Source organism: Athene cunicularia (genome assembly GCF_003259725.1).
Source record: "Athene cunicularia isolate RWA chromosome 4 unlocalized genomic scaffold, athCun1 chr4_part3, whole genome shotgun sequence".
Lineage (NCBI taxonomy): Eukaryota > Metazoa > Chordata > Aves > Strigiformes > Strigidae > Athene > Athene cunicularia.
The window spans coordinates 450,823-464,935 of NW_020799100.1; the positions used below are offsets into that span (position 1 = coordinate 450,823).

General features: G+C 44.0%; 1 protein-coding gene across 1 annotated transcript; it reads right to left on the reverse strand.

Annotated features, from left to right (window-relative positions):
* Positions 1-2,947: 2,947 nt before the first annotated feature.
* Positions 2,948-12,174, reverse strand: PRPS1 (phosphoribosyl pyrophosphate synthetase 1). Its single transcript, XM_026848631.1, has 6 exons — positions 11,991-12,174; positions 11,548-11,646; positions 9,592-9,716; positions 7,741-7,914; positions 6,942-7,101; positions 2,948-5,013 (listed from the first exon to the last, which is right to left on the reverse strand). The coding sequence occupies exons 1-6, from the start codon at positions 12,093-12,095 to the stop codon at positions 4,921-4,923; spliced, it is 756 nt and encodes a 251-aa protein (XP_026704432.1). The 5' UTR covers positions 12,096-12,174; the 3' UTR covers positions 2,948-4,920.
* Positions 12,175-14,113: the final 1,939 nt, after the last annotated feature.

Here is a 14,113-nt window from a genome sequence, read left to right on the forward strand (position 1 = left end):
AGCCCACCCCAAGCTGAGAAAAGGCTTATTTTTCCTGCATAACCAACAACAAACAAAAACCCCACCCAGTCTCAAAATGAACACAGGAAATCCTTTTAGCCTTTATGCAAATAGTCAAGTGTTTTATCATGTGTTTACTCTCCAGCTGTGTCTGCCTCCCCCCACAGCTTCCCCTTCTCTCCCTGCCTGCTCTCCACATGCTTGTCTTTTGTGGATGCTGCAGAGTCTGCTGTACAGGCAGCAAGTGCCAAAGGACCTGGTCCCCATTCTCCCTGTGCACAGCCCCTCCCCAGCACCGCCTGTGCCCACCCCAGCCAAGGGACAGTCCCTGTGTGACATGCTGCATCTCCTCAGCCCTACAGCGCTGGGGAAATGCCGGGGTCTTTGTCTGGGCACACAGCCATCACGGTGGCCGTGCAGGCAGGGGAAGGGGAGTTCCCTCTTTCCTGAGCCAGCTGCGGCTGTGCAGGCATCCACCATGCTCTTACAATGCACACCGGAGCAACCCTAAGGCCGACCCTCTGGATTTCCCACAGGCAAGGTGTGAGGCTGCTACTGGGGAGCAATGAAAACCCATTCTGCACAAAGAACGAGGAGCATCGATCCCAGCAAGAGCTTTTTCCCCCTCTGACAAATTTGCAAAGCCTCCCCTAACCACACAGTCTGCTTTTCTCATGCATTTTAGTATTTCTGCTTTCAATAATTTATAACAAAAAAACTGAGACATCAACAGATAGAGGAAAAGCAGAAACAGCCCTGACCTGAAATAGCAAGGAATGCCTGCCAACCATTTTAGATGAGTTCTAAATCTCCCACAGAACAAGGCTGTCAGGGCTCAGATACAGCCTTGCTGATGGCCATTTCCAGGAATGCTTTTTTCTTTTCTACAGGAAGAAGTAGGCAGGTTTTGTCTATCTGCTCAGAGAGGTTTTTTTCAGGCTCTTGCCTGCAGGGACAGGCAGGACACCACAGCAGCCAGCCAGGACCTGAGCCCCCTTCAGCCACTGCTGCCCAGCTGAGCCAGTTCTGCTATTCCACAGGGCCAGTTTATATTTTCCCCATTCATTTTTAACCCCAGCCTTCTGCCATGGCCCTTTTCCTTCTGCCAGGGCAGAAGCAGAGCACCCCAGGAAGGCAGCCAGCACTCTATTGTATCTTACACCTGGGCTCATTCCTCCAGTGGATTTTGCTGCTCCTTGAAGTTCAGAGAAGGGCTGTTAAGCCTTACTATTTACCCCCTGCCCAACAGCAGCAAGGCAAGCTGCTGCTTTCTCTGTATTGCAGAAACACTGACTCTAGGAGGTGAGAAATCAACTGTACATTAGTAAGACACAGGGAGAAGCAGCAGGAGGGAGCTACTGGTGAGAGCAGTTTGAGATGTATCTCATCTTCCTTCAAACAGCAGATGAGTCCTGCTGCCTGCAAGGCACAAACAAGTTAAGCCCACTTTCACAGTGGCTTAAGGCATCCCAACCCTGAGCATTTGCTTCAGCTACCCAGGCAGGTGAGCTGGGCTAAGATGCAGGACTTTGTTGCTTTTACAGCAGGCAGCAGAAAAATTATGAGACAGCTACTGGCATTAGTAGCAGCATCTGCACACCTGCAGCCATACTCCAACCCACTGTGGCACAGCAAGCTGCTGTAGCCATGCTGCTCTTCCAGCTCTCCAACTACAAAAAACACAAATTGCTCAGTTAGGATTGTCTCCTGGGGAAGTAATGACTTGCTTTCTATGGTATTTCTTCAGCAGCTGTGAAGAAAGCCTGAGGACACCATATAATTCCCCTCCAGAGCACCCAGAACACTCCATACCACCTCCACTCCACCAGGTAGCTCAAGATAGCACAAGCACTTCACAGCATGGCTGATGCTGCTGGAGCTGAGCTTGCCTGGGTGAAGGGATGAGCATCCCTGCATCACTCCCAAACCTGGGAGGACACCAGAGGAACTCGGTGCTCTGCTGTTCACACCTCATAGGCTGGTTTCCTGCCAGCCCACACTGCAGCGAAGGGATGCCCTTCCTCCAGCTGCCTGGTACCACATCCATGACTGTCCAGGACAGGGAGAGTAGTGCTTTAATTCTACTACACACATGTTAAAGGCAGCCATACTTGCTCTAATAGCACAACAGTTACTTTAGTCAGTCACAACCTGCCTACAAATAGGTTCAGTAATTAGTTTTTTTTTTTAATTTAGGGAAGAGACTTTAGTAAACTGTCCAGCCCTTCTGATCTGAAGGAGGTTTCCAGAGCAGAAGAGCTTTACCTCCTTGGGACAGTTCTCATACCTTGTTCACTTACTGACCACTACCAAAATACATTTTAACAGATGAATGACAGTAGTAATCCTCAGCAAAAGTCTACCTGAGGCCATGGTCATGTTTCAAGCAATGTTCAATCTAGGCCTGGAAGTCTATTGTAAAGCCAAAGGCCTTTCTTTAAACCTGTTCTCTCATCCTTCTGACTTCATTTATTCTTTCTCAGTCTATAATACACAATGGGAAAGGATCATAGTTTAGTTAGAACAAGTGCTTCTCAGGACATAATCCTGCTGCCTCTGATCATCTGTGGAAAATACTTAGCAATTCTTCATTCATACTTGCCAAACTATTCAGGTTTTCCCCCTACCTGAACATTATGCAAACAGATCTGCTCAGATATAATTAAACTGTACAAGAGAAACTGCACTACCAACTAACAATTAAGTCCTGGAAATCAGATACAGGCAAAAGCTACTAGTCACCAAGAGAAGTAGCTTGGTCCCAAGCTTTTTCTTCCATGCCATGTGAGCACAGCCAAGCTGAACCTCAGTCAGCCCTGCTGCAAGAGGGCTAAACCAGATGACCTTCCAAATAACATTACTCCATGATCCACCCTGTAAGTGACTCAACTCAGAAGATGCACATCACCTTGGTAAGGTTTTTAGAAGCACTTATAGGCAGAGGCCATGGTTTTTAAATAAAAGTTTAATTCCTTCATCAGGTCTTAAGTTTAAACACAAATGCTGCTGAAAATCCTCACGCTGCTGCTCCGATGTCCTGGCTCTTGGCTCGCAGGGAATTGGCAGGGCAGCAGCAGGGGCTCCAATAGAAGGAGGCAGGAATCACTCTTGGGGAGAGCTCAGTGCAGGATGCAAAGCAAAGAAGCAAGAGACATACACTTTCCAGACAAACACCAATTCTTATACAAAAAGAGAGACCTACACTGTAATAGAAGTGTTAACATTGCCACAGGACAGAAGTTCTAGAAAGGGAGAGAAGTCTTCAGTAAAGGCACAACTAAAGAAGTACTTCCCTAGATCTTAACCAAGTCTTTTTTCAGTTAGTTTCACTTACACCCCAGCCCCTAGCCTCTCAAAGCCATGCTGGTTACTCTAGCAAGTAATTTCAAGTTCCTTCTTTTCCCTTTTTCCCTTCCTCCAGCTCAAAAAACAAGTAAAAGAGGAGTGCTTATAAAAACCAGAGCATAAACCAGTTTGGTCTATAATCCTGTATGAGTCCAGGAGAGACTTAACAGTTTACCTTACGATTGTCTGGTACAGTTATATTATGTATTCAAGTTTCAGATGATACTTGTTACAACCAGGAGCCTTAGCCAGCTCTAGTTTTGGTATTTTTCTTTCAGGCACTTCACTGCCTGTCAGGTTGGTGTTAGATCTACAGCGTTCCAGTACTATGTATCACCAGCCTCTTCAACCTATTGCCATAAGCAGTCATTAGCAGCATCAGACCCACTCCAAGGGCTTCTTCAGGTTTTGTAGTCCTGCAAGCTCCTATGCTCCTTAGTTTAAGACCTTTTGTAAGGAGTAACACTTGCAAGGCAGACACTGACCAGGACAAGCAACCAGAATACGTCAGTATCTTACAGGACAACAGGATTGCAATCAATGAGAGGCTAAGACAGCTGGACACAAAGCTGTTGTGTATCATGTCACCCCAGTGTCTGAGCAGGCACTTGCTAGATGCAACAACCAAACTACTACAGGATAAAGAGGCTCAGTTTACTAGTACTAGTGTACTGGTAAAAAAAAAAAAAAGGATCAGGGATTTGCACAGCAAGTCAAGGTGCAGCTATAGTACATGACAGCAGTCCTCTAATCGCTAGCAAGGCTAACACTAAGCTGTGAAATTGAGGAACTGGTTTTAGCCTACACTAGAAACTAAAACACACAACCACCGAGTCCTCCACATAAGAGGGAGAATGCTTGTCCAGGGTGCACCTTCACCACTATGTTAACACAGCAAAGTGGTACCACACAGACTATGCTCTCACCTTCACTTTGCTGTGTAGCATGCTAAAGGACATTTAATTTCATCAGTCATTAAAATGAATTCAAGTTTGCAAGCTACACTGATCTCCTTTGATGGGAAGAAGCTGTAGCAGAACCACCTCCCAGCCAGGGCTTCACCCAGGGTCAAGCTTGGCCAAGATACAAGCCTTTCCCATTGCTCTTCAGGGGCTTCTGTCAGGTATAGAATGGTAAGACAGACAGCAGTCTTTCAGGCTCTTGCTGCAGATCCAGAACAACACGTCCTAGGGAGCTCTACTTCCCAAATTAGGGTGCACATGCCAGATCATCTAACCCTGCCCACAGACAATCCCTCTCCCACCCCTCCACCCCCCGTCAGAATAATTGTGGCAGCTTGCCATGTGTCAGTCCTGTTCTCCACAGATCAGCAGAACTGAGTCAATACTACTGATGAACCCCAATGCACAGGGTTGCTGGTGGAGTTGGAGTGTTACAGAGATGAACTTCCCCCGCCAGCCTCCCAGTGTTGGGATTAGAGACAGTAAGCCTGACTTAAGCAGGAGGAGCTGTGGAGAACTGCACTGGAACAAGCAGAGTCTTCTACTGAACTTTACAACAAGCTGAACAACTTTTGGTTTTAAAAAAAGCCATACAAGCAGCAGCTGGCATCTGTTATAAAGGGACATGGCTGAATAGGTAGGAGACAGATTCCCCATTATGAGTCCTCCTGATGGCCTCTGCAAGGATCATTGAGATGTCGATCACCTGGAGGGGAAGAAAGATGCATCAGTGTCACTGAAAAAAGACATCAAGCCTGAAGGAATGGATTGTAAGTTAGGAAGAACTAGAGTAAACACACCACCTAAATTTATAACATGGCAGATGCAGATAAATAACTTCTACACAGGACTCATTTAATAACATAATTCTCAAGATATTCTACATGTAGCACTACAGGAATTATTTCACTGGTAATTTTTGTCAGGATGACAGTCATCTTTGAGACTCCCTCAGCTCAAACTGTTTACCCTAGCAGTATCTTATTCACTTTGTGTAGGTTGCAGAGAAGTTAGGGGAGTCTAAATCAAGATCAGATCACTTCCCTTGAGTCATGAGGCTTTACCATCCCTGCCAGCAGTCTAATAAAGATAAAGCTACTGTACTGCAGCTCAGCAGGAGTCACTGTGCTGGCTCCACCTGGTGGGGTAAGCCACTTAACAGGAGGGAAAGAAAAAAACCAAATCAAGTCTCAGTAAAACTGTAGCTCTGAATCCCAGCAGCTAAAGCATTTTGATATATGCAGTCTCAATAAGAAGCACCATGTTCATGGTGCATTAAAGAAAACTAAGTGAAATCCAAATTGAGCATTTTTTTCTTCTGGGTAGTTTGCCTCCTAAGCAAAGTGAGAGCCTGAAAAATTACTCCACTGCAATCTCTGGCTACAGCTATTTACATACTGATTATCAGTTTAACATTTTGTAGTGTGAAGCTTGGAAAGAAGTTGGAAGCATTAGGCATCTTTTAGATGTGCTCAGTGGCAGGAATATCATCCAGAAGTTAGCATTGAAAAAACACAACCCGATAGTTTGCAATCAGCTTAAAACTGACTTCCAAAAGCAGATTAAAATTCACTGCAGCTTCAAACAGTTGAACTTCCTTTTCACCAGAACCCCAATACTGGGAAACCCGCTACACTTACATCACAGTACTAGCTGAGTCTGACAGTGCCATTCACTTTCCAGAACTTTTCCAGCTACCTGTGTCTTATGTCTCTGTGCTGTGAAGCTAGTACTGAGGATGCCCTTGGCAGTGTGTATGCTATAGCAGTACATGAAGCTTCTGATGGACCTATTATCTCTGAACGATCAGGTAAAACTGCAACTTTCAGCTGTCCATTAACAGGAAATCCTCAAGCTCTGCCCAGCTCAAGTTGTACAGCCAGGTTTTTTTCTTCCAGGAAAGTCATCCTCAGCTTGGGAAACAAAATGCCCCAGTACTTTTTTCCAAATGGAAAACCCAAGACAGAGTAAGCATGAAGAGATCAGCTTTTAGCTGTCACGTGGACCGCAAGGTGGTTTTGTTTATATTTGGCAAGTATCTGAACATGGTGCTGTGGAGCTGTGTCAACTGCTCTTAGTCAAACCAGCAAGACATGTCCGTGGGACAAGACTGCACTCCCTCTCCAGCTCACCTGCACTGCTGATATGACCAGATATGAAGCATTCACCATCAGCAGACCAGGCCTGCTTTGCTTCACAGAAGGAAGGGACACTCTGCCTCAAAGGCTGGGCATTAGGTGATAGATACACAAGTGAAACTGGCATTACCAACTTCAGAATTCCCACTTATTTCTGCCTCAGCATTACATGCCATCAGCATATTGCTTCTCCAAAGCATAGATACAACTGCTTACTTACATCACAGTGCCACTACGTCAGTGATCTAAGTAAAACAAGCCCTGAAAAAAAGTTTACTGAAAAATAACTGTTTAAGATGAGCTGGATTAGAAGCTTTTTATCAGTGTAACAGGTCTGTTTTTCCACAGCAATAGGAACAAGAGAACTAGTCAACACCACCAGTGATTCCAGTACCCATTAAACTGCTGTAAGCACTAGACAGAATTATGGGCTTTTCCTACCAACAGGAGGACAAACAAGTGCTGCTGCCCCCAGGAGTGACAAGTAGATGCTCACCTGGATTTTAGGGCACTGCTTCATCTTGTCCTCCTGGGGTATTGTGTTTGTGACTACAACTGCCTCAAAACAGGCATTGTTGATCCGAGAAATTGCTGGCCCAGAAAAGATCCCGTGAGTTAAGATGGCATAAACTTTGGTGGCTCCAGCTGACACAAGCCTACAAGGCAGGAAAACAGAAGGATGAGAAATTCTTAGCAAGTATTAAACTGATGTTAACGCAGGGCATATGGTAAGCATTAAAGGAGACAATACTATATGCTTAGGGGACAGGCTACCTTTGATTCCCCCTTCCAGTCCACTGTGATTGGGGGGGCCATTAGATCTGCCACAGGCAAAGTATACATTGAAAAAAATATTGTTCTTAGCCCTGGGACATTTGGATTAGATAATACAAATCGCCTTCTGTGATTTCTGCCAACACAAAGTAGCAGATATTTAACACAGAGCTGCATATGCTGGCATTTCTAGTGTAGAAGGCTTTAAAGATAACAAAGCTTGAAAAGTTTACTTCTAATAGAAATTCAGATGTATGACCAGACAGCATAGTCAATGATAGTCTAGTGGAACATACACTTTCAACACAAGTATTTTTCAAGACACACACTACAGTCTTCTAACTATTCCCACTGTGAGAATTTTAACTGGCTTTTAACTTATTTTATATGACATGAGAAATAATCAAGAAACTCTATGTTACTTTGTGAAATATGACATGCAAATCACCTGATTAACTCATTACAGTGTTCACTAACAGTAAGTTTCTGATTTAGGAAAGAATCAAGTCAGCCCTACTCACTTGTCCGCAGCATGACAGATGGTACCACATGTGTCTGCCATGTCATCTACCAAAATGGCCACTCTGTCTTTCACATCACCCACCAGCACCATGCGATCCACTTCGTTGGCCTTCTTGCGCTCTTTATGAATGAGGGCGAAGTCTACATTCAATCGATCTGCAATGGAGGTCACTCTGAAGAGAGAACAGTTTCCAAACAACACTTAACTCCACACAGCAGCTTCAATCGAATCTCTCAAAACCACAAACTGCCACTGCAGTAAGAGAAGCTGTCACTACATCTGTTACTACTCCCAAGCAACTAATAGAAGACACTCTGCTACCTTAATTTCCCTTCAAGCAATCTCCGATCTAATCTCTCTTGATGACAGCAATCAGATTAAGATAAAACAGTCTTTCATCCTGACCACTGTAAATTAATTTATACTTAAAGCTCAAAACAATCCTTAACCAGCAAGTTTGGCAAACTTAAGTGATCAGAATGCTTGGGAAGTTGTAATCTTTCTAACACTACACTGGAAAGGCTTAAGTTGTGCTACAACAGGAATCTACCTGAACTCATATAATCATTCCATTGTCATGTACAAGTGCTGGCACAAGGACCGTGGCAGGAGTACACATCCAAGAAATCCAAGTCCACCACCTCACATTTACCTTGGTTAAAGTGACCACAGAAAAACCTTACTAAGGGGACCTAAACTTTATATATTGATACTGAAGAATAGTAAAGAGTTTAAAAGCATAAAGAGTGAGAAGGAGCAAAATACACATGCCCCTAAAATTCTGCACTTGAGATGAGCAGGATCCTAGCATCACCTTGGGAATCCTACACAAGATTGTAAAACTCATCTGTTAACTGAAGTATTTAGTTCTGCAGTATCTCCATAAAATATTGTACCAGTTGAGATCAACACATTTCAGTATTACGTGGCTTCTGAAGATGTTTTTTCAGGAGTCAGATCATAGCTTGGCATTTCGTATGTTGCACTATGCAACAAGCTACAGAAGTAGCTGAATATACAAAAGGTCTTGTCCAACAAAGTTACAGGAAGACATGCAGTGAACTACAGAAGTATCTCTTGGCTGTTTCTCACAGCTTAATGTGAATCAGGTCAGCACACCAGCATTCTGGTGTGACAGTCCTGGATTAAAGAATACATCTGCCTCCCTTTGCTGTTCACATGTAGCCCTTATACAACAGGCTGGTTTCCCCTAGTAAGCACCTGAGAACATTCTGAACTGCCCACAAACTGGCATGTTTATCTGCAGAAAGATGGGAGATTGTCAGACTATCAAAGTAGAAATGTTCTGTAACATATGCTGTTGCATTTTGGAAAGGAACCATCTATCTTCCTTGCTCTCAGGGAAAAGGAAGAGTAGCAGCAGGCTTAAATCCCAGCTAGGCATTCAAATCAAGAGTAATAAAATAAGAAAATGCATCAACAGACTAAGCTTAATACTGCAAAGGAAACGGTCTGGATAAAAACGTATCATTAACCAGCAGTGATAACCTTGTCATGGCATAGGGGTAAGACCTACATGATTCCTTCCTTCAACCTGTGTAAACACCCTTCTACAAAAAGTTGTTCTAGTCCAAGGGATGTAGTACTTGTGCAATTCCTACCTATGCAGCTGTGGCTCCAGAAGCTATTTAATTTTCCAGGTAGCTCAAGAAACCTTCTAAACATTCCCTAGGAAGAATATCTGACCACTCTTCACTAAGTGCCACAGACTGCCTTACAGAAGGCAGGCTGGTAGGGGGAACGTGTCTTCAGAATAAGGTCACAAGCAGTCTCAGGAATTCAAATAGCTGTAGGAGCACCACCTCAAGCTAGCTGTCTGACAGCTTACCTCTTGGCTCCACCAGCATCTGGTGAAACAATGGTGCAGTTCTTCCACTCTGCAATATTCTCTTTGATCCATTTCAGTACAGCAGGCTCAGCATATAAGTTATCAACAGGGATATCAAAAAAACCCTGCAAGGAAGACGACAGGAACAGATGTAGCTGAAGGTCACATTCTAAAAACAGTTGGAAGAATCCTTCTATATGATCAGGCATGCAGACACTGCCTTTCCACAGCTTTTAGCTTTCCTTTCTACTTTCCTTAATGCAAGGGCAGTAACCTTTGGGATACACAGAACAGTAATGTAAGAAGTCTCCAAAGTCAGAAATAGTTTAGTACCATAAGTAACACTTCACATCTGACACCTTAACAACGTGGAACTAGTTCTATCCTAAGGGGGTGCAGAAAACCAACATCAAATGCTCATTTTCAAAGCAGCTACCTGCCCATTTACATAGCCAATCTTTAAAGCTCATTACCTACACTGTCTGCATCTACAGGAAACCTATGAAAAAGGCTTGAATAACATTTGTTTTTAAACTAATGCAGCTGGTTCCACAGCTTTACAGTGACCCAGTAGATTCCTCCAGGTAAACCTCAACAACCACTAAAAGCCAGAAGTTAATCCTGGTCAAGCAGTAATACACAGGAGAGTGGGGGCAGCTACTCTAGAGGAATGTTTCAAGGTATAGGGGTGGCAGATCCTTCCTACCATTGTTCCTTCTGCACTCAGCAACCCAGCAACTACAAGAGCCAGGCTGAAACCAACCAGGTGCTGGAAGCTTGTATACACAAATCCAACTATTCACTTGAATCTCACCACTGCTGTTGGTGAACGGTCAACTCTATGGCACATCACAACTTCAAGCCTCTCAGGGAAGAGGTATACCCCTTGGGCTCTGTTCTTTCATTTTGTGATCTTTCTGAAAGTCTTCTCAGCTGTGCTCCCCTAGATTTTGTCCAGCCAAGACAAAGTATTTCTGGGCAAATTAAACTGGAAGAAATTATATGGAAGTGTGAATGGCTGCATTTTCAAATGTTCAAGTGACAGCCAACCCACCTAGTTCACCAGGCAGTAGGTATCTTACCCTTTGAACTCAAAGTGCTTGCAGCAATACAACAGACAACCTCCCCTCTGCTACGCTCAGTTGCACCGAGTTGGGTTTCTTGGTCTCAGAACACTTGCTCAAGTTGAGAAGAAACAGGACTGATCATTTAACAGCTTTCTGTCCCTCCTTTCCCTGGTATACACTCTTGCCACTTCTCTTACACAGCTCTGGTCAAGATGTGCTGTGAGACCAATCTGTTCACTAAGACAGCAAAATCCATGAAAAAATTTCACCAGCAGCCTGAGACAGAAGCAAAGCCAACTTATGTGGAAGGGTGGCACCAAATGGATACAAGTGGGATTGCCCACCTTGTCCGCAGCAAGCTATCACTGAGCAGAGATCACTGTCCTGGCAGCTGAACCCTCACAAGCAGCTGTGCTGGTACACCCAGAGGCAGAGCTAACCTCAGGGCAGCAGGATTATCAGCCACTGTGTCAAAGAGAGCACTGCTCTCTTCTCTTTGACAATTCAGTAAATATAAGAAAGCTCTACTCAATATTTAAGAAAACCCTTGATAAAACCATTCTCCATCTCAAATTCCTCAAAGGACCAGTTAGGAACACACAGTGTCACTGCGTGGCAATAAAGCTGCACAGATCATTTACTAGTCCAACATTCATTTACACAGGACTCAGTGTGCTTAGTCTGATCAAGAACAGCTATAATTTCATTTACAGATGAACCTGTTACCCATCTCCCCATCCTCTTCTGACTGATTCCACAAGTCCCTTCTACTCCCACATTCCCAAGTCCTCATCACTGCTGTGTCTGAAAAAAGCAGATCACTGGGAAGCCTGCAAGGCAGTGAAGAGGCCCAAATGGGAGCAGGTACTTGCCCAGTTTTAGCTCCTACCTGAATCTGAGATGCATGCAGGTCCATGGTGATTATATGATCTGCACCTGCCACAGACAGCATGTTTGCAACCAGCTTGGCAGAGATTGGAGCTCGACTCTAGTACAGGAAAAAAACCCCAGTATTTAAGACAAGTTCAACTCATTCATCAAGATGTCAGTCTTCTACTTCTAGGCAATGATTCACAAGCAGTTACTAAAAGGAGTACTCATTAACATTGCATCTTTTCATCAGCTGGTGATTACAGCTTGGTGTATTTTCAAGAAGAACTAGATCTTTATGAAAAGATGAATATGCAGACCAATGCCTTGAGGTTTAAAGAAATTAAAATAAGTTTTATCTCCTTCTTTACATATTCAACCTCATCTAATCCCTGTCCAGCAGTCAGGACTTTCAAGGTGCACATTCATCTTCCCAGCAGAAACCTTTACCGCATCCCTTACCTTGTCCTTTTTGTCCTGCCGAGCATAGGGGAAGCAGGGTATGACAGCTGTGACTCTGCTGGCTGAGGCAATCTTACAGGCATTAATCATGATAAGGAGCTCCATCAGATTGTCATTGATTTCACCACAGCCACTCTGCACAATGTAGACATCCTCCCCGCGTACACTCTCACCTATTTCCACACTGGGAACACAGGAGGAAAAGAGAGTTGTATCCAAATACAAATTTAAATGCAGCCATTACATATGCCTGCAGAGCAACCAAGGGATTGCATTCCCAAAGGCCTGTGGGTGACACTGTCCTACAATCAAGTGTGTTGAGCTCGCACACTGTTGCTTATTTGCTCAGTAACTATTTTACATCACTCACTGATCAAATTTAATGGTTCCATCAGTAATGCTAAAAGCATTCAGCATGTATTCTTGATTTCAGCCCAACAGGCCACGTTCCCCCTGAATGAGAAGTACAACCCCTCAGCTAAAAGCAGCAGTGTACAAAGGAAGCTGAGCCAAACTTCTACCAGAAGCTATGCTGCAGCTGGTTATTTAGAGTCATAACAGCTATTCACTGGCTTGAACAGAGAAGCCCTCCAGCATTTCACTTTGGAAAGGCTTTTGGGGTTAATTTCCTCCTGGATGTAATGCACACTAATCCCTGCTGATGAAGAGACTGAATACAAGCCAAAGGTCCTGTTTGCCAGCAGCAAACTGCCAGCTTCAGCACTTGTACCAAGACACCTGCACCAGAGGCAGAGTTGGAAAGAACGCAGTAGTCTTAGGTTTGAGGTTTCACACAGGGCAATGCTGCCTAAGGCCTTTTGTAGGAACAGATTAACTACTAAGTACTTCCAATATTTTAGTTTAGATAAGTCTGCCACAGATTTGGAAGGAACAGAAGTCTTCTGAAGACAACACTCTTCCACAGTTTCTTTCTTGTTACACTGGAGATATTTACCTACTCTGCAAATTGCTGCCACAGACTCTAGCAACAAGTAGAAAGACAAGCAACACCCAACCACTCCTAATGGCTCCATTTATAGAGCACCTTAGGGTAGATTTCTAATTTTAATATTTCATTCTCTGATCTTCCTCCCCTCTTCAACATGTTTTTGATGACCCCTAGGTATAGTCTTACTGCTCAATATCCATCAGGAAACTGCTGTCAGCTTCACTGCACACTGACTTACAGCATACACCAATCTCTCATGAAGAATTTCAGCCAGCATGAGAACTTTTTGCTAGGTGTCTGAACTAACAGTAGTTATCGTAAGAATGGCATCTCCAGCTGTACTTACTAACAGTCTAATATTAAGCTGATTCAAGACATATATTGTACAAAAGGGTAAATTCTGTTAAACTTACTCTTTCTGGGAAGCATCTGCTATCAGTTTATTGGGGTAAATAAGACGTCTATTAAGTCTTAAAGTCACATTACCTGTAGACATAAGAACCTGCTGGCTAGCCAACTGGATGGATAAAAGCAGTTAAACAGCAATGAGAATAGTACTATGGCAACAGCTGCAAATCAGATACTTTTTACAACTCTTCTCTACAACTCTTTGTACTGCCTCTGAAGTTTTCAGTTACAATCAATACCCATGCAATAGAAGCATAATATTCTAAGTCACGTGCACATACTGGATTTTCCTGGAAAAAGCTACTGTCGCCAGATGAAAGGAGTGGGTTGGAGCAAACATTCAAGGTTCTTTTTATTATACTGTGCTGTGTATATATGCGTAGTGTACTTCTCTAAACCAAGCTTTAAGAGCTTTGAGGAATTTCTAGCCTCTCCGTTCTTTTAGCTTCTTCAAGCAGGATGGCAGCAAGACTTGTAAAGCACAGAGACAGAAAACAAGACTTAGGTGTCAGAGCTTGAGGGGGAACACAGACTGCAACTGCATCACTGCAAGGTGGTGTCAGCCTCTGATCCCTCCTGAGTAGTTTTATCTATGCCATTAAGACTCTTGATGCTCTTCGGGGTAGTTTAAAGGCACCAGCTACACCCGAAGCACAGTCAAGCAAGTCATCACAGTCCAGACCAAGCGTGGAAAGAGGCTAATCAGTGGCGGTGATGCCCCGGGAGATGCATTCCCATTAGCGGCTCCTCAGGTTTTTTTGGGGGG